The sequence below is a fragment of the Chelmon rostratus genome, chromosome 11 (assembly GCF_017976325.1).
Source record: "Chelmon rostratus isolate fCheRos1 chromosome 11, fCheRos1.pri, whole genome shotgun sequence".
In the NCBI taxonomy this organism is placed as follows: domain Eukaryota; kingdom Metazoa; phylum Chordata; class Actinopteri; order Chaetodontiformes; family Chaetodontidae; genus Chelmon; species Chelmon rostratus.
The window spans coordinates 8,417,236-8,427,783 of NC_055668.1; the positions used below are offsets into that span (position 1 = coordinate 8,417,236).

The 10,548-nt window shown below is 40.5% G+C and overlaps 1 protein-coding gene across 1 annotated transcript; it reads right to left on the minus strand.

The window, feature by feature from the left end:
• Window positions 1–673: 673 nt before the first annotated feature.
• tsnax (translin-associated factor X) lies at window positions 674–9,782 on the minus strand. The gene is made up of 6 exons (XM_041947619.1): window positions 9,484–9,782; window positions 8,470–8,559; window positions 8,247–8,361; window positions 7,777–7,907; window positions 3,119–3,240; window positions 674–2,425 (listed from the first exon to the last, which is right to left on the minus strand). Exons 1-6 carry the CDS (start codon window positions 9,497–9,499, stop codon window positions 2,048–2,050), a joined length of 852 nt encoding a protein of 283 aa, XP_041803553.1. The 5' UTR covers window positions 9,500–9,782; the 3' UTR covers window positions 674–2,047.
• Window positions 9,783–10,548: the final 766 nt, after the last annotated feature.

Sequence of the window (10,548 nt, forward strand, 5' to 3'; positions counted from 1 at the left end):
GGACAAGACTCAGTGGCGTAGAGCTCAATTCAACAAGGCAGAGCGCAGCCTTTACTTCATTAGGCCACACTATGGGGGGTAAGAGAGCTGTGTGACAGAAGGGATGACATCCATTGCCACGCATGTACTGTAGAGTGAGGTCACCTGGCCAGTATTAAAGATTAGAAGTGCTTAATGTCTCTGGACAGCAACTCATGGCTCATGAAACAACTCAGTGTTTCCGCATGCTGCATAATTAACACTGGTGGCTTTCAGCAGAGGCTTCTCTCTGCTTCATCTGTAAACTCATACATCAAACAAGAAGCATTTTTCAAGCCCTTGTTACATTATCTTTACCTCTCTATACTTACATTTGTATCTTTTCATTCTGTGATGCACTTGAGAGGCATCAAAATGACTGGTTGCAACAGTCAGCAAGGTGATGGGGAGGATGGTGCAGAGGGAGATGATGCACCTTCCTGACACTGCTTCACCCTCATTTGTGTCACATTTACCTTTAAACATTAATTATTTTTCATGTCAGGTTTTTCAAGTTCTGAAAAATAAATCAGGAATGGCATTTTAAATTTCATTTATTTGACAAGGAGAGGACTTCTCAGACAGGAGGTCGGCCTGCCTCGGGCTGCTTGACATGGAGATTTCTAAGACATGAACTGAAATGAAAGACCCTAATCAGAAGTTGATTTCACCCATCTAAATAATATATAATTACACACATACAGTATATAATACTACAATGTATATGTTTGTTTATTGGATTAAACTGATTTACACACCAAACAAAAGAAACCAGACCAGTCGTCTGTCTGTCTCTGACTCCCTCAATAAAAAACAAAAACAGCTTAAAAATCTGACCAAACAAAATTAAACATGTGTAAAGCAACAGCTGTGAATAATAATAATTTGCAGTATCGTGTTTCATTAAGTTATATCTTATTTCTACAAAATGTATTGGAATAACACCTCGCTGAAGACAGGATCCAGGTCATCCATTTGTAGTACTGACACTGGCCACCAGATGGCAGACTCAAATTACATTCAAACCCTTTCACGGTCAACAGAATATCAAGAGGGATGAAATAAAGCATGATCTTATCTGTGGATAAACACAAAACTCTCAGCCAACAAAACAACAACCGTCGTACACGTGTTTGCATTAAGAGATGCATTTCAGCCTAAAGCTCCATTTGACCTTGTCAGAGTTGAGCAATAACTGGCTGTGAAGCACAGCAGCTGCTGTCTGAGATGGAAACTGGAAAACCTATAGAGGCAGTCTTCTTGTTTTTGTTTGGATGTTTTAATAATCAGACTCACAAGTGGCCATTTCTCATAACCTCATAACTTTTTCCTCAGCTATGAATAAGAGCCTCTGCTGCTGATTACAGATTAGTCAGACATCACCGTGTGGCCGACCATCAATGCGGCCGAATCCTTTCTCACTGCCTCAAACATCCATCTGGAAGGTCAGAATTGACACAAGGGGATGAGGAAGCAGCAAGTGGATATCAGGTCTCTGCCAGGAATATGTCTCGGCGCATACCAAACCTTACTTTGAATTAACGCAGTGGCGAGGATTGTTTAAAGATGGTAGAATGAGGAGGCGAGGGCTTGTGTGTTTGTGTGTGTGTGTGTGCCAGCGAGCCTACCAGAGAATAGGCACGTACAATGTACAAAGGTCACATGTTCCTCCTCCACACAGTATGCAGTGAGTGCAGGCAGCCAGTGGTTCTACCTTAGATTATCTGTGTGTGATAGAGAGAGGGAAGGGCAGAGAGGAAAATAAAATAAACACACACACACATTATCAAAGCAGCTTAAAACAGGGAGAGCATGGTATATTTGGCACAGAACTTTTATTCATGCAAAACAAGTGAAGTCATCAGATCTTTATCAAAGAAAAAAAAAACAGTCTATTATAAATCTGGTTTTATTGTAACAATAACAGCAAAAAGCATGTTGCAAAACATATCCCATTAAAAAGACATTAAAGTGGAATAAAACTGAAGCAGACAATGACACCAGAGGGAACATAATGCTGTTGAAGGGCTTAAACCACTCCTTCCTCAGGGTCGATGAGCGTGGTCCTACTGGAGAACACGTCGGCCAACATGTGTTTGGGGATCTCTGAGCCGCGGACTCGCAGGGTGTAGCAGGCATCCTCCACTTTGCCCAGGCTCTGCCGCAGCGTGTGCAGCTTCTTGGACACCTCGTAGGGGCCCGTGTTCCCGATGTAGGAGAATCCGTCGTGGATCTGCCGCAGGAACTGGCTCAGCTGGAAGGGCGTGTCGATGTCGCCGTTGCCCACGCTGCTGATGCACATCCGCATCAGCTCTCCAGTCAGGTCGGCCACGCCGAGCAGGTAGTCTGAGGGCGTCACCTGGAAGGTCAGGACCTGAGCTCCCACGGGCAGGGTTTCAGCTGAGCCCTAAGGTGAACACACAGGGAGAAAAAAAAAAATCTAAAAATCACACGAATGGCAACCAAAGAGAGATTCTGAACACTTTTTGGGATAATTCTTTCAACACTTTTGGACAAACTGTGCACAGAAATTCTTATCCCCAGACTGATGGTGACAACAAGTGTGTAAATAAGCAATGTTTTCCTTAAGCATGTTGATGCTTTTAGCACAAAATATTAGGGTTCAAGCAATTTTGCCTGCATCTACAGGCACCCATCATCTCTGAAAATAACAGGCAGAGTGGATAAAATGTTATGATGACACATAATGTTTAGAAATGTGGTGCATATTAACACCCATTGTTTCCTTTGTGTGCCATGACCAATGCTTTCAGAGGATATGGAAAAAATTGGAAAATGAACATTCAACAACAGTTTGGGGAATATACGCAAAATTGTTTTCTTGCAGAGAGCTGGATGAGAAGATCGACACCACTCAGGTCTGTATGCTAAATATAAAGCTACTGATTTTGACTTTGGACAAAGGCAGGCGTTATGCTAAGCTAGGCTAAGCTAAGAGACCAAACTCACACCATGAGCAAATAAGTGTATTTTCCAGAACGTCGAACTATTCCTTTCACTTTTGTTAAAATTGTTCTTTGAACACTGGAGAAAACAATCAGCACATGCAGCTTAACCATGCAGTTTTCTTCAAACTTACCTCAGGATCTGCCTTCTCGGTCCTCATGAACACCAGTCTGGCGTTGATCTCCTCCAGGCTGATGAGACTGCGGTGACGGATGTAGTGCAGGAAGGACACAGCCTCCACATACTCCTGGATCCCTGATGCATGAAAGTACATTGAAATGGATCGTCACAAGACACTGGGAAGTCCATCGAAATATTTCATCGCTCCTACTGCTGAATCTAAACAGGATTATGGGATGGTGGGTGCCTTCTACATTGATTTGCACTTGTGATTTACCAAAAAAAAAAAAAAACTATTACTAAAAAGAACATCAACTATGCATCAAATCGAGCAAAGCACGTAGAGTGTGTATAAACACAACATGGTGTCTGCACAGTATAGATCACAGATGAAGATAATGATTCAAATAAAACCTGTTTCCTGTCGCTGTCTTTTGATTGAACAACAGTGGCCATTTTTTGTGGCGGGTTGAGATGACCACCTCATTTGTTTTCGGGCCCTGTGTAAACAGCAATCAAATAATCACAGGACGGAAGACTTTGTGTCTGAAGTTTACTTTTGGAGCGGCAATTGAACTTCAAAGGGCCTATTATCTCCACGTAGCCAACCACAGCGTGCTACAGGGAGGAGAACGCGGTTCATCTCCACTTCACTCCGGGTGACTTTCATTGCGCTTGTTTGGTTTTTGGCGCAAGCAGCACCAGCACTTACATGGGTCACAGCCAGTCGAACGCGCAGATGAATTGACTTTAATAGTTTACTCATTATAAATTACTGGAGGCACCTCAAAAACATTTCTGAACGTTGTGTAGCTCTGCGTTTCTTTCCAACTGTTGTGAACTGACTCTGTTTTTTTAACATCAGCAGCTTCCCTGTGCTATTTTTAGCTCTGAGACAAGAGTGTGCTCATCAAGCTCACAGCGCTGCAAAGCAGAGTCAGGTATGTGATAGCTGGCTCTATGTACCAACAGTAAAGAAGCCCCCCCCCATACTGTTACAACTTGCATTTTTCTGTAAATAAAAGCAGTCCTGCTTATAATGATGCCAGAGGAATAAAATGAGTGTCATGATTGTAGAGGCACAGATTTCTGAACACCACTCGGGATGTTGCAGAATCTGAATCAAGGTCTGATGACAGTTTTTGGCTGATAAACTAAATTTTGTCAGAACTTTAAAGCTGATTGTTTCGCTTATTTATTCATGAAAATTTAATGTGAGATACACATAAACTAATACTTACATTGTCACCTACTACTCATGCAGGAAGTACTAGCAGTCACATATTTTAGGCCCAGCCCCAAGCCTTTGTTTGGTAGATTTTTCATAATCAAACAAACAAAATAACCATGCAAACATCTAAACATTGCCAGTGGCCCCACAGCTGTGACACTGGCGGAGAGAGCATACAACACGATCTGAGGCGGACAGGATATGACATGAAAAGGTTACACAGGCGGAGTTCAGTTCCTGAGTTTACTGCCAGGAGCTGTTCGTGTTATTTACTCTGAAGCTGCAGTCACCTTTGCTCACTGAGACCCAGATTTCTTTTTTTTTTTTTTTTTTTTACTGTAAATGATGTCTAAACAATGACTCAAAGAAAAACTGGCTGGAAGTTAGAGATTTTACTGGCACAGCATTTGGAAAAACTAAGGGCTGAGTGCGAGAGTGTGTGTGTGTGTGTGTGTGAATGCCTACAGATGATTAACAGATGAATTGAGCTTAATGTTTGACCACAGAGCTGTTCATCCAGTTGCAGGTGATCCCTGGGAAATGCCCCACCAGTACACTTGTGTTTGCACTGTCTCGTGGCTTCGAGCTGGGTCAAACTAAAGAGCTTATCAAAGAGCCGCTCTGCCCTGTTATCAGTGGCAATTATGTTCAGATTTAGCCTGCAATATCTCTAATGGTCCTTATATAAAAAGAGCAGACCCATTACACATGCCTGGAGACTTCACGTCCAGCCAAGATTATCTGGAGAGCCCGTGCAGCGAGCCCAGTCTCAATCTAATAAAGACGATAAAAATGGAAAAAAAATGAAGCGTCTAATTGGTGGGAACTGCCACTGGTCACGTCGCGGAGGATGCAGCGGTGATTCCTGAGTGACCACAATCTAAAAATGACTTCCCCAGCTGCTAGATAACAGCTCACCCTCACTCCCAGTAATGTTTTTCTCCAAACTCTGCAGACATTTTGGCTACGCTGACAAAAACTGATACTGATACTAGAGGGATAACAAGTTTATCAGAGGGTGTGTCTATCATATCCAGGCCTGCACCAAGGTCACGCTCTCACACTATCAGCAACTTCACAATACAACCCAGAGTCCAAAAAAGTTGTTAAAACATAATAAAAACAGAATGTAATCATTTCCAAACAACCTGTGTTTACCGTCAACAGTTACCGTCAAGTCTTCCTGAGCCCATGCCGTAACATCCTCGCAATCATGTGTTCACAAAGCGGTGAACCTCGCTCCATCCTTTCATATCCAATCATGATACTATCACCTGTTACCAATCAACATGTTTACCTGTGAAATGATCCAAACAGGTGTTTTTGGAGCGTTCCACAACTTGTTGCTCCTGTCCAAACTTGTTTTAAACGTGTTGCTGACATCAAATTCAGAATAAGCAGATATTTACAAAAATCATTTAAGTTGATGAGCTGAAATATTAAATATATTGTCTTTGTACTGTTTTCAATTAAATATATGTGAAAAAAGGATTAGTACATTGTCCCATTTTGTTTTATGTATGTTTTACGCAGCATCCCAACTTGTTTGAAATCTGGGTTGTATATCTAAATCATAAATAGGCCAACTGAGTTGATACCAGCACAGCAAAGATCAGCTCCTCAGGAAAGCTCCTGCATAAGTAAGATTTTAACTTGTGTCCTTTGCTGGAGCTTGTTTTTGAAGTGAGGAATTTATTATTATATTGGCAGAAATGAATTCCAGATTATATGAATTATATGACCCACTCACTGTGACTGACTGTCGAGCTTCAGATTTGACCCAGGCTAGTACAACAGTGGGGATGCAGATTGTGTTTGGGGGCTGGACTCCAGTGGAATCTTTTCATGAATGGATGATTCAGGTGGGCAAGGAGGCCTCGTTTGAGAAAATCTCATTCAGAATGAGATACAGTTGATCAGTATGCGATCAAATGTTTTTTTAAGTAAATGAACATAATGAATTGATGTGATAATGACAGGGATGGGACTGCAGGACAATTAGAACTCTTAATGGACTAAAATGAAGGTAGATAAAATGAGAAATATAATAACAAAGGGCAGATTTATGGGGACAATATATTTATATGCAGCTCTGTGGGTACATCTGTACTGTATGTACGTCTAAAGCTTCTGTATACGAGCATATGTTTACCTGTGGGTATGTCCTTAGATGCATATATTTTTGCTGGTCTGATTTTTTTGCATCTATATTTCTATTGTTGTTTAGTTTGGTTTTCTTTTAAGAGAGCCTTCGTGCTGAATCTACACCAATAACATACAGAATATTTTGCACATCATATCTAAATACAACCACAATATCAATAAGTGGGATATCGTGATATATGACACATTATCCTAGATACTAGCTGCGTATTTATAATAGAACATTCAAGTTTCTCATTAACGGACTATGACTTATTTTACGCTGGGAAAAAACTACTTTACACTTGCAGTCCCCCTGATACATTCAATAAAATTTTAAAATGCAACTATACAGGCAATGATCTGGGAAATTTAAACTATCCAATTTGTAATAAAAAGCCTTCTGCTTTGATTAATGAATGAGCCAAATAAAATGAAGAAATGATTTTCTGTTGATGACATGGCATCCCTGTGAAGCTCTGAAAACTTAAACTTGAGCATTTTTACAAGCAGACTCAGGCAAAACTGCAATATTATAAAATGATGAAACAACCACAGAGTTCATTTACTGCCGTGTTTTGCTTTCTTATGAAACAATTAATTTTCTAAACTTTTCCATAATATTTTGCCCCATTTCCATGACTTTATTTAAGTAGTTTATGATAAGAAGGCTGATGAGGCTCTGAGCCTGCATACAGGGTTTTCACCAGCCCACCCATCCCATAACAGGTTGTGCAGGTCCATGTGTTTGAGTTGGAGACCTTTGTTCAGGCGTTTGCTGAACGCCATAGCGTAACCAGTCTGTCTGAGCACAAATCCAGAATGTGGAGAGGTAAGGACACTTCCTTTCCCCATTACCACATTTGGCTGCTATTCCACTGTTGGGAAACATAGCTCTGGAAAGCCCACCTGTGTTAGCGAACAAGCTGTAAGAATAATGTGAGTCTATTATCTTCAGCTCAGCGTGCTGGTAGAAGTGATAACGTTATCTGACGTGGCTACAGCAGGTGTGAAATATGTGACAAGGCTGGCTTGGTTGTCTTGATGCTTTTTCCTTTTAGCATGGCTGACCAGAGTCACCCCTCATGCTGTTGCCAATGTCAAACTTTTTGTGCAGAGGCTGCATCTAGCGTAGCCAGGGCCTGCCTTTCTATTGAACCATGTATATTAGACTTGTTGTTCCAATGCCATACATTATTTTTACATTTCCATACAGCAATTTTGCAGATAAGCAAACTTCTGGCACTTTCTAACTTAACTCGCTTGTTGTTCCCAAAAAAAGCTCTACAGAAACTCACCTGGCGTGAAAGCTCTGTGAAACTGATAGATGTCATCTCCTCGTAGCTCTTCAGCAATATGACCAATTTTCTGCCTGACTCCATCCAGTTTCGCATCTGCTTCTTTAAGGATATCCTCTGCATCTGGTACACTTCCAATCCAGACGAAACACACAGAATTAAAGTTACTAATGCAAGTGCTTTAACTTTTACACTGTGTCTTGTGTCATGTTTTTGAGCAGACCAAATGCACTAACACAAACAACAGTCTCCTCAAACAGGAAACCAAAGCAGAAAGATTTAATTTGGTGACATATTCACTTTTTGGAGTTGGTCATTGACAGTGAACTAACTTTTTCTTCACAGTGTTCTTCATTCAAGTGATTTTAAACAAACACCACAAGTAATAGCTTTATGTCTGCCTCTTGAGAACAGAACAGTTAAAACTAATGCCACTGTTATAACATGTAAATCAATGAAACAGTATATACCTGTTGACTCTGTGTAAAAGAAAAATGGTCCTCTTGCTTTCGATGGTGACATCTCTACTGATCTTAACAAGACGCTCATATTTATCGTGTTTGGTGTCGAGCTCCTGCTGAAAAACTGAAAATGGTGAAAAAAGGTTAGTTTGAGTACAGACGTCTGGACACTAACGAAATACAGCAACCATGTGGGTGAAAAATGCTGGGAAAAAGCTGAGGATGCAGTTACCTTTGAACACAGTGATGACAGGCGAAGTTGGGTTGCCACTCACATCACGAACCTGCACTGCATCAGCACTCTTCCGGGGACATCCTTCACCTGGCATGAGGCAGGAAAGTCGGGTGATACTGCTGTTTGTATGCTCAGTTGCTGTTGTTTCCTCTAAACTGGCCTCGTCAAATTAAAGAGGCAATCCAACGATTTTGCACATGAAGATCAGCCCTGTCATCAGGGGTTATTTTGAATTAGGCTTAAAATATGTAATGGAAAGTCTGTATTACAAACAGTGTATATGGATCTTGGAAGGTGGGTGGCATAGATGAGTCCTTTGAAAAATGTAGGATTTGACATTTTTTAGGCCTTGGCCCATTCTAAGGACTAAAAATCAGGACACCTTGGACTCTACTGGATTGATTTTTTTTTTTTTTTAATATGTCTCTAATTCCAAAAACTCACTGGAAGTGCAATAATAGACAAGAGGACTTATTTTTAAACGATTAACCAAATTACAAAAAAAAGGGTTTTGCAACAATTTTGATAATGGATTTGTTGCGTAAGTTTTGAATAAATAAATAAATAAAAAAAATTTAAAAAATCGCTGGTTCCAGCTTCTCAAATATGAGTCAAACAGCTTGATGAAATGACAAGAGAACGCACAGGCTGATTGATCAATAATGAACATCATTGATAGTTGCAGTCTAGCATGACCTGTATCACGAGGAGAAGTGCGTCTGCTGTCTTTGCTGGGACCACCACTTGCACTGTCAACTAACCAACTTCAGCTTCAGTTACATTAACGTTACTGTTATAAGAGCTGGGAAAACAGACAGTTTAAACATTGATATACGAGTCATTTCTCTACATTTAATTCTATCTATCATACTGCAAGTTGGTTTTAATATCTCCATTGTTAGCTAACTAGTTAGTAACATAGCTAGCAGAGTTAAACCATGTAGATGGCAACCAACGATACACCTTTCATTAAAACGTTAGTCTAACTTGAGTCTCAAAAGTCGGACTTACCTTCTCGCTTATTCATGCCTCCAGTGTTGTCTGTTAATAAATTTAATAATTTTAAGCTCGCTTAGAGTTAATTTTGAACTGTTTTACGCACTGAAGCCCGTGCTGCGGACCAAATGTAACGAGGCAGAGTATTTTACATCTGTCAGTAATTATCAGTTCACCAGACGAAACAGCTACGTTTACAGATAAAAATTATCACCGCCGAGCAATAATAAACAGTCTGAATAAAGTCTGCATATAAATATCTGCAATGTGAAAGAAATGGTGTTATCTTGTTTTTAACAACAGGCACTCATATGGCCGACACTCCTCGCGGGGCTTTTGCGCTATTTACATGCGTAGCAGGAAATGAAGAGAATGGCATCATGGGAGATGTAGTAACATGGTAGAACGTGACTGTGGCGTTTGCTTTATTACAGCGTTTTCCCAACTTACCTAAGTTATTTGCTGATTTTTATTTTAAAGTCATTTGTAATTGTCGAAACAATTACAAATAACTTAAAGTATAGACCGACCACAACTAACTGTTTATTCTAAGATGTAGAGCTCTTCCTGGAACATAACCAGATATATCTTTGTACTTTTGGTTGATTATATTTACGAAGAATTTAGTGTCATGCATGGGTGATTGCAGATACTGTATCTGGTAATTATAGGCACAGTCCTATGTTAAATGTGTTCAATAGGGACTGACACAGGCCTGCCCTTGCAGCCAAAACACTTTCTGTTTCCAGTCAAAATCCAGATTGAGCAACCAATCATCTCTAGACTGCCATCCGAGATTGGCCTGTGTCATTTGTTGCTATTAAAGTATGTTTCATCCAACCTTTCTTGATCAGATTACTCGCTTCTCTCCAGTAACCCCTCCTCCAGGGACTCCTGCAGACTGTGTACGTGCCACACAACGGGTGCCAACTTGAGCTTGCGCTTTGCCTCTACACTGCACACTCCCTGTCATTCACACCCGTTTTACTTATTTTTGTAATGAGCGATAGACCCCAGCAATACTTACAATGACATATTGATCTGAAAATAAGTTTATGCTTCATAAAAATCCAATCAAAT

Bases quoted from the DNA above. Each gene is read 5' to 3' on its own strand.
- tsnax (XM_041947619.1), bottom strand. The intron at 7,908-8,246 runs GTATATACTGTT...CTGGATTGGAAG, and splicing joins CTTTTACACAGAGTCAACAG to TGTACCAGATGCAGAGGATA. The intron at 2,426-3,118 runs GTAAGTTTGAAG...TGTTCACCTTAG, and splicing joins CCGAGAAGGCAGATCCTGAG to GGCTCAGCTGAAACCCTGCC.